The sequence below is a fragment of the Typopeltis vanoorti genome, chromosome 9 (genome assembly GCF_054136105.1).
Source record: "Typopeltis vanoorti isolate ZY-2024b chromosome 9, IOZ_Tvanoo_1.0, whole genome shotgun sequence".
Taxonomy (NCBI): Eukaryota; Metazoa; Arthropoda; class Arachnida; order Uropygi; family Thelyphonidae; genus Typopeltis; species Typopeltis vanoorti.
Genome location: NC_143557.1, coordinates 71,527,363 through 71,545,358, shown reverse-complemented (window position 1 = coordinate 71,545,358; position 17,996 = coordinate 71,527,363). Strand labels below are relative to the sequence as shown.

Genomic DNA, 17,996 nt, shown 5'->3' with positions numbered 1-17,996 from the left:
TAATCATGTTGCAGAACTTTGTTTTCAAAACATAAATGCCACTGACCTTTGTTGCCAAATATATTATACATACATACATAGAAAGTTTTTTACCTTGGGTATATATACGTTAAAGATACCAAGCTCAGTTTTGAGAAGTAGGAAAAAAGTAAGCATTTTCTCTTAACATTTTATACTACAAAATAAAATGCACTTAATATAGGGTGGAAAAGAAATGTATAACTCTTGCCGTAGTGAACAAGTGGCCTAATACACTTTTAACAGAACCAATCTACTATCACTTCAAAAAAGATTAATCTTGTTTTCTATGGCTAAATTATTGAATAATAAATCTTCTATGTATAAAAAGACAGCAACTATCATGAATTCATATCAAGTTTTAACTTTTATTCATATAAATAAGTCAAAAGTTATTATGAATTTTACATTGCATTTGTGCAAACCAGTTCTCTTACCACTGTGTTTCCTAATTATTAATACCATACGTATTTCTTGGAGGATCAGGAGATAATGGAAAGGTTTCAATGATGAGTGACCAAGCTGGTGAGTGGCGTACTCCCTATAAAGATAGGTTGAAGGTGTGTGTGGATTTAAAGTTTAGTTGATAGGTGGAAAAGGGAGGAGCATGAAAGAAACTTATAATTTTTGAATACATGATGAACAGAGAGAGATAGAGAACTGGAGATCACCCCTGAAAGTTGTGTAGGAATGTGGTTAGTAAGAGTGTGTGCAGATTATATTTTTTGCTTGTAGTGATGAATGAATTGCCAGAACTAGTTGCAAGTGCCTCGACAGTGAATGTTTAGGTATGGTGTATGATAGGTATGACATCTTACCCATGACAGAATGATACAATGTGTGAAATTCAATCATCATTGTGCATCAGTATATGCGGGGGGGAAAAAAAAAAAAAAAAAAAAAAATTGGAATATCTATCTGAAAGGGTGGAAAACACAGCACAATATCAACTTTTGAAGAATATTTCTTCAAACAGGAGTCTTCCATTAACATGTACACATGCATTATAGGAATATGAAAAGAATCTTAAAGCCTTTACAGAAATTAATCAGGAAGATATAGAATATATAGATATAGACTATATACTGTCAAAAATAATGGAATGCAGTAATTAAGTCTTCATAACTGCTAACAGCTCGTGATTCAGTACAGTACAATTTTTCCTCCTTGCTTTCCAACCTACTTCTACTTCTCTTTACCCCCCCCCCCCCCCACACACACACACTAAACATCATTCTCACTTGCCCTGACACTAATCTATTGCAGTGTGCAGTGTGGTGGCCGGTGAAAATTTAAAGTAGGGGTTCTGCATATATAAAAAAAAACTACTTTTTTCCTAATCAGTAACAAATTTATTAATAAATAAATTTACATAGTAAAAATTTCTTTATTAAAAATATTTCATCCTCACCATGAACAAACACCAATAATAAAAGTTTCGTATCAATAGCAATGACAAGTGCAAACGAATATCGGTGTTAGATTGCAGCGCATTTGTTTCGTGTAATGATAATTGCAAAAATATAATTCTTGTTATATTTTCAACATTGACACTCATCATAATTCAGCCTTGTATCTATAATAAATAAATAATTATATGTTAATTTAAGGGGATAAAAATCCCTTATTGTTTTTCAGCCAGTATGTCAAACTCTAAGATCGAAAACTACGATCTAAGCATTTCATGCTGACGAACTATCGGCGAATCCAAGCATAAGTGACCACTTGGTAGTACCACACCAAGGCAACTCGATGCAAAAGGTGGAGCAAGCTCCCTCACTATTCTTGATATTTTCTCATAATGTAAAAACACACAGCTCCTATGAGATGTAATACTGCTTTACATGAGGAGAGGTCACTACCCAGACCGGTTTCAACCTTTTTTGAGGTCTCATCAGTGAGTAGCTAGACTTAAATGATATCAAAGTTTAAGTGAAAAGAACTTGCATACCTTCACTATACGAATGCCAGAAAGGTGTGTCACTATATTATATTATAACATATTATAACTAAGATGAAAAGCCAAACGGCTATTTTTTTTTTTCTGACGAAGTAGATAATTTAAGGGGATAAAAATCCCTTATTGTTTTTCAGCCAGTATGTTTGGCTTTCCATCTTAGTTATAATATTGCTTGAGCGACTTTGCTTTATACAGAATAATGAAATTCTTTAATCATATCACTAATTTTTTTTCTTTATATTGTAATCTACTCTTCTTTGCACTTTCACCTTCTTGGTTTCCCTGTATAATTGGTCATTACAAAATAAAATTTACTGTTACGATTTAAATCGATATATATATTTTCTGCAAGTTCAGCTATTATGCTCCAATTTTATAATAAGCAATACTTTTGCTTATATATATTACAAAGTTTTGTATTAAAAATTTCCACTACAAAAGTTCGACAAAATCAACAATATTATTGTCATATTTCTTTTTCTCGTGTGGGATGAAAACGTTAAAATGCCACTCTTGTAATTGTATCAAATGTTATAATGGCAAAAATAGTAAGAAAAAAAAATCATTTGTACTTTCTTTTCAAAACACACAGAGAGAACATTGTAAATTCACCCAATGAAAAAGAAAATACTCCATATTTTTCTTGTGTTATCTGATTTTTTTCTTGTAGTACAAAGAAGAAATCACTGCGCATAAGATGGTAGAATACAAGAAGGCAAAAATCTGTAGATTGATTACATTATAGCTGATAGAGAATTCATGCCAAAAAAATTATTTATGTAAGAGTTCTAACAACAGCAGATATAACGACATTTTCTTCTAGTTTAGATACGTGGCATTATTGAAGTAGCTAAGCCTTTGCTACTATTTACACTAGAATGAATGGGCATGTTCCCCAAGTGATTTACGTTCATAACAGTTGTCTTGTGAACGATTTATAAAATAAATTCTCTGAAATATCTGCAAATTGAATAAGCCTTCAATATAACCTTCCTTCCCTCCCCAAAAAATAAGATTATGTGAAGTATATGCTCCTTTTCTTTAAAAATAATTAAGTCCTCTTTTTCAAGATAATTATATGAAATAATTTATATTTTTTTGATAATAAAAATGAAACTGATCATTATAAATTAAGAACTTATTTCAGCATAAATACTGTATCAGCCTGTAAAAGAAATGTGTGTATTTTTTTTTCTATGTTAGGATGTCTACTAATCAACAATTGAAAACGAAACACGACATTCTTGATATATCTTGCACTATAGCTTGAGGCACTTTAGTGTCCCTTCTGGCTAAGCGTTCTCAATTTTCTTCTTCGATAGCACTGAGAGTAATCTAAGCTTTTACCTTTCCCTCCAGCTAAGAGGTTTACTACAAGTATTTCTAAGATGTAGATTACTTCAGAAATAGCAACCAGAAGCATAAGTAAAAATATTTAGATTATTTTAAGAAAAAAACTAAAATAATACTACTGAACTTTTTTTGTGTGTGGTATGCATATAAACAATTTTATGTGGTGAAAATATAGCATAGTATTTCTACAATTTCAAATAATTTCAGCAGACAGTAAAACAGCTGGTTTTAGATTGCAAAGAAATAGTACAGAATTAGAAGCTTCAGGGTACAACAATATTATTGTCTTATTTCTTTTGTCAAAACGGTAAAATGAAGTGATAGATTTTGAATACTGTCTGGAAACGTTTTCGAACCTGTAGAAATTTAGTGGTAGAGTGGTTATGTAATTGAATTCCAGGAGAGGATAAGGAGGGGGGGGGGGGGTAAGCATTAGCAAATCTTCAAAATGAGCATGAATTTTGAATTATTCTGTATATGATAGCCTTCATATTATATTTTCAACATATCTACGGTGGTTACACACTGGATATTATAGAAATGTGCATCCTACAAAAAAAAAAAAAAATCGTTTCTAGAACTGAAATGTGATAATCCATATAACGGTATTTTGCTAAGAAAGAAAGCAAAAGGTCATATTTATTTCAATAAATATTATTTAAAATATAAATATGTGACATAATATGTTCAATGCAAACATCTGAAAATTCGCAAAAAAAGCTGTTTCTATATTGGAACAACCAATGCAACTGTTCCGTTGCAGTGATTTGAAGAATAAATTTATAATACAGCAAATTTGCTACTACTAAATAGATTCATTGCAAAGGCTGATCGATGGTCATTTCAAGATTGATTATTTTTGCACATGTGAAATTCGTTTCAATTTTTGAGAAGAAACACAATAAATCATTTTAGAGGCAAAAAAGTCGAATATTTTAGGACAGTAAAGAAAATTCCAAGTAAAACAGTGTGTGTAGAGACAGGTGACACAAACTGTTAGTCAGGCACTAACAGTTAATCCACGAATGGCCTTAAATAGCCGTAAAGGGATTAATGGTGGAGGGAGGTAATGGCATGATGAAAGGTACAATGCCGATGAAGTTTTGATCCATGCAGAATGCTATGGTGGGCTGGATATTTCATCCACCTCAGCCGGTAGGAAGGTTAAAAAAGATTAAAGATGTCAACCATACAATTAAAAATTGCTAGGTGTAAAATATTTGCTACATTTCTCCATTTTTCTATTTTGTCATCTATAACATCCAAGTATCTCTTCAAAATTCATTTGAGAAGGTTATACTTTGATGAAATACTGAAAAAAAAATGCATATTTTTTTTTTTTCAGTATTTCAATGCATTGGGTTTGTTGGCCTTTCAGTTTCTGCTGTCCTTTAAGTCATAGGCTTTGTTTGTTTGTATTCTGTATTAACAATAGACAATACATCATAAATAAAAAGAGCAATTAAATAAAACTGACAAACAGGATGGTAGTCCCATATACCAAGTAATAAAACCTACTACAGTAATTATCTAAATTGAATTAAAATCAATTAATTGGGTTCTTTTAAAATTAATTGCAAGACTTAATTAAATATAGAATACTTAAAAAACGAATATTATAAATAAAATTGCAACCTTGGGGAAAGAGAAGACAGTAGTTCAAGCAAGCATGCTGAAGGCTGTGTCTGATGCACTGCAATAAAAAAAATGCTGAGTTCATAAGGACCACTTTAATCTTATTGTGGTGTGGACAAAACAGAAAATGTAGATACATGACTACAACAAAACCATCCATTTAGTTAGTATTTTCAGATTAATTACTGAGTTGAATGCTAACCTGCAAGAACCACATAAATTGCTGGGATGTTTATTGTTTTTGTCTCAGAAATTTTTTTTAGATGTTCAACAAATTATTTAACTAGGTCTGCACTGGTATGTTGCTAAGTTCAGATGCTTGTCACTATGTAACAATAACACTGCAAAGTATTCTGCACCTATAAATCACAGGGAACATGATGTTTTTGGTTCAACTAACATTTTAATTTTTCTATAAATGTAAAACATCAACTTCCAGCCCCTAACATTTCTAGACTTCCTGCAAATTCAAAACAGTTGTGCTAGTCTGTGCCAAAATCCAAATGTAATTGGATTTCACAAATCCAAATTCATAAAAACTGAACTGTTGATTCTTTTGTAGCCTGTTATTTTGTGGCAAAGAATTAACAAAACACTAAAACTTGAGCATATTCACTACAGCCATCATAGCTACTGCTTCCAAGGGAAAAAATAAATAATTTCTGTTTTGAAACTTAATTTTATTGCTAAAGAATGTTCTTTAGCAATAAGAACATCAGCTGTTCACAACCTGAACAAAATAAACATCTTTATCATCCCATCATTGACAGCCATGTAAAGAGTAATAGACTTGTTTAGAATTGGTTTGCTATGTTATTCAAAATATCTGCCAAATGAGCCAATGACTCCCCCTCCAAAAAAAAAAAAAAGTGACAAAGCTGTTGAATGGGATCAAAGGCCATGCTGACATGTGTATGTAGACTATTTGAAATATGTATGCTACTTTAATCTAAATTTAATGGGCTTTTAGGGGCAAAGAGTTTAAGAGTTTGAAGCAAAAGATAACTATTTTGGCAAAAAAAGAATTTTTCTGCGCCAACTGTCTGAAAAAAAAAATAATAAAATAGGAAAAAAATAGACTACAAATTTATGTCTTCTTGAAGTTTCAGCAATTCAGAAAAATCCTGAATAATGTATTCAATCTACATAGTATTCAGTGGTCCAAGCTTTACCGTAATATAAGTTTGCTGTTCCAGGTGGATGAAAATGTTTTTACATGTTCCATTTTTTAATTGCTCAACAGTAATGCATATTACTACTTCTAAACATTCTGCATGAGTCCATACTTATATAAAAGCTATTTTTGAAGCTGGCAGAATGAAATGGGTGGATTTTATCACAAGCCAAAGGAATAAGGACACAAAAATTAAAATAAATCGTGAAAGTATATGAGAAATTTTCTGCCAATGTTGTTTGCTTGCAAACCAAGAAGCAACATTGAAATTAAGGATAATACTGCTATGATAACTTGCATACTGGAAGAAAATGATGGCAAAAATTAGCAATTTGGGGATTTGCACTAGTGAGATGATTATTATCAATTATTATAAACACTCTTTAGATGATATTTTGTTTTCTGTACCTTCAAATGATTCTTCTCTTCTTTTTCGCTTTTTTCCTCTTCGCCTTTTTCGGGAGTCTCTTCCATTTCTAGCTTTTTATTACATTCCTTATCACTTTCTGGTGGTAATATCACCTCTGAAAGTCAAATATAATAATATATCATTCGCAATTCAACAAATGTTATTACTGTAAACAGTTATTAGTTCCCAAACTTTTTTTTATTCCCTTTTTTTAACATTAAAAATAAATGGTCCAGAAATTTGAAATGCTTCAACAGTTCACACTTATCAATATACAATAAGAAACTGGGGCATGTATGCATCTAATATGTGTTCCTTGTCCTGCAAGCTAGATTTATACTAGCCGGAGGTAGGGTCGCCAATGCAAAAGGCAAAATCACAACACTCGCTCGGCGACTATCTGAAACTACGGCTTTGATTAGCGGCTTATTTCAGACCAACTTTCCACAATGGTTTCAGGAAAAAGGAGGAAGTGAATAGCTCATAATCATGCCTTAGTGCCACCCCACTGGCTGACTTCAAATGACGCCGAAGCCAGGTGAGCACTAGCGTCACCGGGCCTCTATTAATGCACTCGTGAATCACCGCTCTTAACGACAGGGCAGAGAGCGAAAGGCGGTGGGGGGATAAAGGAGAAGGGAAAGAACAGACAGCCTTCCTGACGTCGCCAATTTTATTGTTTACTGCAGCCGAGTAGTGAAGCGGAATAAGTAAACTTCTTTCCCCGAGTTCTTTTTTTTTTTCTTCCCAAACGAAAATTTGTGTAATGTACAGTTCCGTTTTACAGAGTATGGATAAAAATATATAATAAAACATATTCCGGAAATGGAAGGCACATATATTATTTGAATAAAAATTAAGGGCAACTCGCAGATATATAATAAACAGAGAAAAAACTTACGCATGAAAAGATGAATTTTTTTTATATTAAAGCCTATTAAATATTTTTGTTACTTAAGTATCAAAAATGCTATTTCATTAGCTCTTAGTACAACAATTTTAAGTTGTGACAAAATGCGCATCATTGTATATTACATAATAATAAGCAAATGTATTAAAATATAAATGTTCGGTTATAAAGGAAATTTAGTTGTCTAAATTAGCCAAATCAAAACAAACTGGCTTTTTTTTTTTTTACCTTGTGGAGAATTTTTCTTTAAAGTATTATCATCTGTCTCTTCTGAAATGGCCAACGATAGCGATCTCTCCTGAAAAGAAAAAAACATTATCACTCCGAATATATTTTTCGGAAATGTGAATTCTAAATTTTATTTTAATTATGATGTAATACATTATTTGCTTTAATCTCACCAGGGTATTTGAGTTTTAACTGGTTCAGGTAGTTGTTATGATTCGTTTTTTTTTTTTAAGTTATTTATTCTGAAATAAACAGGACGTCTTAAAAATGTGCTGTATGGTTAACACATTGCGGAAGTTACTTAGCGCGGCTTAATGTGCGATGAATTACGTGAATAAATATTTGTCTCGTTTCTCGGCGGCGTAACATTTACAGTAGCGCGCGTCAACCTCACGTGAAAATTACAAAAACAAGATTGGTTATTCTTTCCGCAATCCCGCATCGAATAAGGATCTCCGGCATTTGTGAGATTTCATAATACGGTAGTTCTGCCAAATCATTCGTTTTCGAGTGATGATCTTATCCCAATCTTTTATTCACTGATCAAAAAAAAAACTTTCTAGATAAACTTTCTGTGGTAATCTGGTCAAAACCACAGAAACATCCTGGTGGGGAAATATCGGTAATATACACAGTCTCCTATGAAAACTTCTGGTGTACAGATTTTTCGCTTATAGTTTGTTCACGTATGGATGTAAAAATAACGACTACCACGGGAAGCACTCCGCTCTATCAGCTGTCATCCCAGGTCACGCGAAGAAATGAAGTAACAGCAATCTTGTGATGTCCCTTGTGCTTTTATTTACATCCTGTAACTTGTGTGACAAATATGCAGCAGGAACATCCAAAGGAGTCCTCGATGCAGAATTCTAGATTGTATGCCTTCATTAAACTGAAATATCACACCAGTGCAAAAAGTAAAACTATAATTTATACAAATGCTAAACTATGCTGAAATAAGTACTGACACAACACTACATTTAGTACACATCCCCACCTCATAACATGCATTCCTCTTTTCCTCTTTCGGCCCTAATACATTTCCACTCTTTACCGCTTTGCGATAATATGATCTGGGTATTTTGGACAATTCTTTCCTCAACGTGACTACCAAACTACAGTTTGATAAGATGCAATGTTGAGAGAGACATGGATCTGTTTCGTAAAACCACCATAATGTAGGAAGCACGCTACATAATCCAATACCTATTTACGTTCATACTTCTAGGCACTACTAAAGGTCCGAGTCCATACCAGGAGAAGAAACAGCTCCAGAACAGGGTTGATGCACCAGGTTGGCCGAGTGGTTAGCGTATTCGCTCTCCAACCAAAAGGCTGCAGATTCAAACCCCTCCAAGGGCTGGATATTGGTGATTTCTTTAGGTTGGAGATGAAGTCCATTGCCCGATGTGGGACGACTATCCTGTTTATTGGAGGCCTGAAGTGACTTGAAGAAATTCCATGTTTGGTCTCTACAGCAGGGTTTCCGAGTATGTAAAAAATAAATACAAAAAAAAATACAATATATATATATATATATATATATATATATATATATATTGAGAGAGAGAATACTTAGTCCACCCACAGTATAAATGTACTATAGGTTTACAAAAAGACTTTCATGAGGGGGAATGACATAAAAAAGCGATTCGTTTCTTCATATATCAGACTTCCATTCCTCTAGACTCTCGAGTCTAGACCAGTCACGGTCTTCTTTACAGTGTAATATTCGCTGCCGATTACCATGGTTCATGTTTAACAAATGTGCAAAAGAAACATTCTGCAGCTCCAAATTTATGTAAGAGCTACTACTAAAATGAACATAACTTCTAGGATGATCGTTTCCACATTAGATTACCAACATTTCCTTATCACCCTTTAGAAGATCATCTAGTCCCTTGGTGTTAGTTTTCTGAGTCTTAGTGTATGTTTCGTGGCATTTCCATCAAGGTCAACAAAGCTGCTTACAGGTGATACAGTCTTCTACTAAAACATCCTATGACATAACTTGCTGAGTCTCCGTAGTTCAGTCGGTTTCGACGAGTCCCTCTGGGTGAAAGACCTGGGTCGGAATCCTGTCTAGGATGCGATGAACTTTACCCGGGCTTTTCAAATAGAGATGAGTTAGCCAGCCTCACAGGGACAGTTTTTCCCCCTCCTTGGCCCAGGTTTTTAATCCTACAACCAGTACGAAACACGCAATTTACACACACAATATATATTTACGCATAAGACTAGCGACCTTATCGTAAAATTATGGTTACTAATCTGGGCAGGTATGGCCTGAAAAACCTTAAGTACCATCGTTCATAGTACAGATATGAAAATTATAACTGTATCTGTAACATATGATGATGCATAAAAGCATCTTCACCTCATTCGGATTACAAGGGAGATAAAGTCAAACAGCCATACATATACCTTCTACAACAGTATAGACTGTGATATTAAAATATATAATACAAAAAATACACAATGCTCAAAAATATACAATAAAAAAGCAAATATTCATTAAAAATTAAAACAATCCTTAAAGCAGCAGGTGCACCTTTGGAACAAAATGTATAGAAATATCTAAAGAGCAGGTTAAGTATCAGCTGCCGCATGTGCAGCTTGCAAAAAAAAAAAAGTAATAATGAAATTCACTTTCTTCTCATGCAAGTCATTAATTAAATAGCTTTAGAGCTGATTTCGGAAACCTCAATCGAAGGTTCCCATGGCTTTACAATCGCGTGACAGAGCTTAAGGAAACAATTTATCCACTGCTGCCAGAGCCATCGTGATTTTGTAAACCCACCCACTTTCGTGAAACGCACCCGAAAGTCTTTACCTTCGCATCCATCTCCTTAATTCATGGCGATAGCAGAACACACACGAAGACCACCAAAACGACCACCGGCAACACCTAAAGTCTTCTTATCGCGGTTATCAGGCGTTAGCGCGTCTTAAAATTTTGTCGGACCGGTTATGTCAGCGACATTTGGTCATGATAAAGTTGAATGACAAAAGAAATATGTGCAGGACGTTTTTCCACTCAACAACCAACAGGGATAATTTATTAACTAAAAATATATCAACGTATTTAGCTACTAACTAGACCTATAAGTCTGGTTAACAACAACAAAAAAAAAAAAAAAAAAATGCACGATTATTTCTTATTTTTCCTGTTAGTGTTCTTCCGGTCGATTTTCCACTAGGGTTCTCTTTGTTACGGCTAAAATGTCTGCTTCACAATGACCGTGCTCGCAAACAATATGAAGAGTATACTAGGAGGTCCTTTTCGGCCACCTTTTCTATGCCTAACATTAAAGCCACCGACTGGGGTGGAGAAGTGCATTCGTGGAAACGACCTAGCCAATCCCACTTACAGTGCTCTTCTACCCGGTTCTATCTCGGTGGGTGTCTCAGGGCATTACAATAGTATGGCTTCATGGCTCACCGAATACAATCAATCAACCTATACCCACATCCGGTAAACACACACGGAGTGCGGCCTGTTAATTTATTATACAGCTTGTAACACGCTGCTAGGTGAAGTATTCGGTATACACAGAATACTTTTTCCACTAGAGAAAGAGCGAAGGAGGAATAAAAAAAAAATTAAAAAGAGAGAAACATGAAAGGCTATTTCTCAGTCATACCGCTTACGAGTTTGCGGTCCTAACTAAACTTCGTGTCAACAACCTAATTACAGCTGCTAAAAACGGCACGCATTCTTCGCGACAGTGATCTAAATACCAAGATGACAATTTTATTGCTCGTTCACCCTTCGTTGTTTATGTTGGGTGGGTCGCAATGTGCGCATGCGCAACTCGATACTGTAAGCAAAAATCTAATCGTTTGGAACATTTTTTTAAAGAAAATGTTATCCTACCACGAAACAGAGTAAAAAAATGAAACAGGGATAAAGTGAAAGATGTACGAGATGCTGCTGAAAGACGAACAGCAACTGTCAAAGTCGGACTCTATCATTATGATGACGGTAGCTTCTCGTTTGGCGCCAGTGATGTGTGCAAGGCAAGACCGTTAAGCCTAACGCCGCCGATTTCAAAGCCGTGACGTAAAAGGTCAAGGCACTGGCAGCTGCCCTCCTACACGCGCCCTCTGCTTTTCTTTGAGTGAAATCCGATTCTGCGGCGGAAGTCCCCAATTTGCTGCTGGCTCGACAACACACCGACCGTCAGTCTCCATTCGGAGATAAGACCGTCATACAAGCTTAGATGGGAGGCAGAGATACACTGATGCCAACTGAAAAGGCCTTTTCTATTAGATCATGAACTTCCTCAACGACCTTCGGGAATCGCCAAGGATATGACCCCTCCCCTACTTCATTACTGACTGAATATCACGGTTTACTCGATAGCAATGTACAGTAATAGAATTCGGAAACCATGTTATACGGAGACATCCTAGGTTACTATCAGGACTGGTTTTATCATTAGGCGAACCTAGGCAATCGCCTAGGGGGTCGATTTTGCTATATAGTTCGGGGAAAAAATTACAGCCTTCGAAAAAAATTAGTAAAACCTTGATTAATAATAAAAAACTGAAATAAATCAAGCCGTCCTGGTGCTCGCTGATGATCCTACATTATTTTCGCCTTTCTCTATTTCTTCCACTCCACATTTTGTAAATTAAATCGCTCTACGATGGCTCAGGAACGACTCACTGGTCTAGCAATAGACAGAGCATGAAATTGCTCTACAATCAATACAGATGAATTAATTAAAAACTGTGCCAAAACAAAAAAGATTAATTTTCCATAATTTTTGTATTTAAGATGTAATAATTTTCTTGCTATACAGATATTAGGAGTAAAATGTATTAAAACGTATACATATGGCTGAAGCAAAACTACATAATCTACTCAAGCTTTTGGGAACTGCTGTTTTAGAGGTCAGTTTTGTGACTTAAAAAAAAGCAAACTTTCCGTTAAAGGGGCAATACTACCTGGGAGAGATAACCTCAGAAAGAGTCAAGGGTAACAGTTCGCAGTTCTAGAACTTCCCGTTACCCTAAAGCAAGTTTTTCAGCTTCAACTCAGTGGTATTATTGTTTATCGCTTTTCTTCGAAAATTCTCCCATCTTTCTGTAAACGAGACAAAATTATTTGACAGAAAGACAAAATAATATAAATTCATTAAAAGTTCAATGAAAATCAGTCCAACCGGAGCGGAGTTTCAGTTATAATTAGAAGTTTACGTTTTGTAATCTATTAATGTTAACATCCCTCCCCCCTTGCTCTCATGTTACAGCAGAATAACATCGCTAACTGAATGCAAACACTGTTGGTCAAGTCAGTGACAGTGTTTGGTAGCCTGAAAGTTGAACACTCATGAAATGTAGTCCAAGCCCAAAACATGAATGATTTTTTGATGAAGTGAATACTTAACAATTAAATTCTGAGATTTTATTTCGAAACATAAACTGTTCTGTAAGCATTCAGCATAGGTTCAAATCCCCACCCGACCGACAAAAATGTTTTTTTTTTCGATATTAAACCAAAAGTTAAAAAAAAATGAAATAACATTCCATGCGATAACGTCAACGAAAAACTAAGGAGCTATATCTTAATGTTTTACTATAATCCACGTACATTGGTTCAAAAGATGAAACAGAATTATAGAGCGGCGTTTTTACTAAGTTCTCCACCTCGAATTCGCAATAGTCGACACCTGCCCTGCTCCACAGCTAGTGTTCGTAAGCAAAGCTCGTCCTGCCACAATTCAGCGCTCCGCGGCAAAGTCACAAAGGCAAAAAGCAAAAGCGGGGAAAATTATAAGGGGAATTAAAAGCTAGGATTGATATTACTGGCTATCCCAACCATCTATTAACTGACACGGCCTCCGATCCGGCGTGCGAAGTAACATGCCTTAATTACAGAGAACATGCGCCAGTGGCGTTAAGGTAGTTGCCTCTGCTTTACAGATTTTCCTTCGGACCAGAGACTTTGACAGCCGAATTGACCGTCGGTTCTTTTTAACGACCTTAACTCTCCCCTTCCCCCAATCCCCCGTGCTGCGCTCTAGCATCTAAGTTGTCTGACACGTGACTTTATGCAAGTTCCATTGAACACCCTTGCCTTCGGCTTTTTTGAAAAACCTGTTTGGAAAAGCACGAACTAGTAATAGTAATACACACAGCATTAATATATAACGAGCGGAAAGTTCAAAAAATTGCTATCACTACTTTTGCTAGCTTGGGAACTGCAGCACAGGCAATAATTGTCTGCATGTTGTTTTGTCCTTGTGTATTCGACAAAAACACATTTCTCTTTAATGATTTTTAGTAAATCATTAAATTTAGTCATTACAAAGATGTGGACTTCAAAATTATCCGACGTATCAACATCTTAGTTGATGGTACAAAGATATAATTACTTTGAGTTCCGAAGATACTGTTGTATTTAGAGAATAAAATTTATTGTTGATAAAAATAAATAAACACCTTCAACATCAAATCGGAAACTTAACCCCCCCCCCCCTCCTTTGATTTTTACCAGCCGGAAGCTGTCAAATCAATCTAAGAACGTACGGAGTGAGCTTTCAGCATCAATAAAGCTAGTATACATCTTAAGTGCTTGCACATATTCTTAGAGGTAGAAAAAAATAGAAAATCACTGTATGTTGAAAGGAAAATAAACAAACAAAAAATACATAATACCACCATGCTATACATAATGGACCTTTACTACACTTTTATCGTATTTTTCAGAACGATATTCGGTCAATTAATGAATATTGTCTTTCGTTCTTGTACATATCAATAACCTTCTTCGACCCGACTTACTCTTTACTAGCATTCAAGTCAACCCCTTTACTACTATTCTTTTTGTAAAAGTGCATATATTGGTATTTGGATTGTGTTCCTTAGAATTCATGTTATAAGACATCTAAAACCGTGTATTAATATTAGTTGCATCAAGTGCATCCTGTTGTGACACGGGCCGAGTCTTTAGTGGATAATTTTTATCATCAGGTCTGACTCCACCACCTTGATTAGTGGCTTGAAGTGAGTTGAATAGTAGCACTACTTGTTGATCTACAGGAGCATGGCTTCCGATTATTCGATCCTCAGCCCATCCACATTTAGTATGCTGAAGTACTAAAAATTGATAGCCTTTCATGAAACTGCCATGAAAAAAAAATATATGTATATTATTTTGAGAAATTATCCGTTTTGGGGGTGGAGTGTTCCAGTTTTGTCATAGATACCACTGACAAAACCAAACTCTTTTTCTTTAAATACAGTAAAATCCCTCGTAACCAGCAATACCAAAACAACGGCACTTTCGAAGGTCTAAATTTAAAACCGAAATTTAAGCCTATGAGATAAGAAAAATATGCACAATGGGCTTGCATTCTGGCAAGATTTGCCAAGCAATGTTCATCTATGTCAGCACATAATGTTATGAAACTTCATTGGATATACAGTGACTTTTTAAACTCCGGTGACAATCTTGTACATTCGAAGTTATGTCGTCACACTAAGAAATTCACAACAACTTTCTGATAATACGAACCGTAATTTTTAAATATTTAAATTTGATTTTGTGAAATATAAAATTATGTGTATGTGTTTTAAATTTTAAAAAATCCACACGATTTTTGATATTATTTATTTAATTTTGGCCGGCAGATCGATAAACACGACCAACGAACTTCGCAGGCTGCAATTTCTACACATGGCATCACAAAGATGTAAGTTCTCGAAATATATATTCAATTATCCGGCAAAATCTCGTATGCGGAATCGGCGAAGTCCCGTTCTTGCTGTTAAGACAGATTCTACTGTATTTACTTTCTAAACTGTGCAAAATAAAGTATAAACATTTATCGTTTTTGTCAATTATTAAAGTATCGTGATTTATGGAGTTTGCCCTGCCCTATTTTTTTAAGAGATAATGCTATCAATTAATGCAAAATGTGAATTTAATAAAGAGCAGCCATTTATGTTTGATAATCTAAAAAGTTCAGGTTTAATCGATAACCTTGGATAAGGATCGATAACTGCGTGTTAAATAAGTGGAAGCAATATGCAATTCTTATATGATACCCTCTTTTTCTTCTCTCAAAAAAGTATTAAAAAATTTAAAAGGGGGGGAAAACTAACACATTAGTGCTACCAATGAAACCTTTCAAATAATAAGAAAAATATTAAATCTGTTGTAAGTTGGTACTCGCACGTTTCGAAGATACCACGTATCTTACGACTTGGCTGTTAAATGCAGAATCCATGGTTGCCATAGTAACATTGGCTTCTTAACAAACGATATTTTACATAGATTTAACATTATAAGGACAAACACACATATATTACTCCTAACACGTTTCTAAGTAGGCTGATTTTAAGTGGTAATGATTACCACGGGATCATTTCCAATAAATCACAGCAGAAAAATATTAACTGAAAAAAAAAATAAAAGATCAGTTTTTCATTTTAAGCGTTTAACCATGAGGCTGTACATAAATACACATACAACGCATTTACAAACACCCATTCTATCTTTCTGTTTAATCCTTCTCCGTGAATGTGATTAAAACAATTAAATAGATGTTATCTACTATAAGGCATTTTATTTTTACAGATAAATCTATTACAAGTAAAATAAATGCTCTTTTAATCCGGTGTTTCTCAACTACCGAGCTGTGAAAGTGTTTCACCCCCCCCCCCCCCAACGAATGGTCGTCCTCGTTAGAATAAGTTCAAAGAAAGATCTTCAAGATTAGATGAGTTTGACAGGACTGCTCTGTATCAACAGGATAGAAATAGCTGGATTTCTTTGCGCCCTCCTCCTTTTTTCCATGAGAAGGCTTGATTACTTTAAACATATTCCCGCCTTTTCTTCTTGTAACGTATTGTCACAGTATTTCTTTCCTTTAAAAATAAAAAAAAACTAAGAAGAAAAAAAAGAAAGCAACCAGAAACATAAGCGGTCGTTATCTTAAAAGTCAAACAGCAAACGCTGCTGTGGTGATTCAGTTGAAATGATGGCTGCCAGCCAGGCGCAAGCCGCGGGGTTGGCCAGTGGTGAAACATGGCGGCATGCTTTGATCTAGCCGCCCAAGCAAGTAGCAGCTGTAGCGTTGGGACGATGCCACACGCACATGGAGGGGAGCAAGAGGGAGGGGGGGAAGAAAAGGATGGAGGGGGGATAAGAAAAACGACAGACACGTTAGACGGATGGATAAAAGCGTTGCTAATGTGGAATGAAAGTGGGATACCGCCGGTGCTTCTGCTTAGCAATAAGGTTGGGCTTTTAATTAACACAGCCTACAGGTGGACATACCTGTAAGAATGGAGTATTGGAATGCTTTGCAGATTAGCACAAACGGACTAATCCTAGTTTGGAATGCAATTTATCTTTGCGGGTGATAAAAAGAACGTTTTCTATTCGACAAAACGAAAAAAAAATAAATAAAAATCATTAGGAAGGTTCTACTTTGTTCAAATACGCTAAGTAATATTTTTAGAACTAACCAGTTGTACGCTCATAAAGAAAATTACTGTTAGTAGTAATTAATGTTGTAGAACAGTGGAAAAAAACCGTATTTAGATATAAACAACCCTATGGTGCAACTCAGTGAGAGATCCTCACTAAAATTTATTGTAAAAATGAGGATTTCTCGTACAAAATTATAAACAGATCGTATTTAAGCTGTGTAAAATGGTACATCAAAAATGGACCAGTGTTTAATTTTGTTACGAAAGTTTGAGATGAGGCATTTTGCTTACAGTGATGTTTCTTATCCAACAATTTCCAAACTACATCTGCTATTTACAGCATTGGTTGACTGAAAAAATGCTGCATATATCGTGTGGTTATTTGTGCCATTATTTATTTTGTTTTTTACTCAATATCAACTTAACGGCAATGATTCTGGCCAAAGAACCATATTTTTAAATGAAAGCTAATAAACAGATACTTGTTATGAGACTAGAGTCGAATCACTTATTTCAAACATATTTTTAAATAACGTTTAAAGGGGTTTTTTTTTTGGTTGTAGTGGTGGGGGGGGGGTCTACCAAATCGTACATGCAGCAGAAGCTATTGAAATAAAAATGTCTGTCCTCTTTCAAATGGAAAATTTATTTTCCCTTTTTGGTTAAAGGCCAGATTTGTAGGCAGTAACTTTTAATAGAACGAATATAACAGTTTGCACGGTATTACTTTATCCGTTTTCCACTTTCCTCCAATATCATTAGATCAAGAGCCACTGCTAAGCAACATCATTTTACAGTCCATCTTCATGATTGCCCGCACACAACAGTAATCTGCTTATAGGTCTCGTGACATTCCGTGTGT

General features: G+C 35.0%; 1 protein-coding gene across 8 annotated transcripts in view; it reads right to left on the bottom strand.

Annotated features, from left to right (window-relative positions):
• The window catches only part of LOC150103143 (uncharacterized), a 120,952-nt gene that overhangs the window by 15,762 nt on the left and 87,194 nt on the right, over positions 1 to 17,996 (bottom strand). For all 8 annotated transcript variants that reach the window (XM_090397664.1, XM_090397668.1, XM_090397666.1 and 5 more), the window contains exons 3-4: positions 7,688 to 7,757; positions 6,549 to 6,664 (exon numbers count right to left, since the gene is read on the bottom strand). In XM_090397664.1, coding sequence (XP_090253790.1) covers positions 6,549 to 6,664; positions 7,688 to 7,757 — 186 coding nt within the window. The remainder of the gene's footprint in view (positions 1 to 6,548; positions 6,665 to 7,687; positions 7,758 to 17,996) is intronic.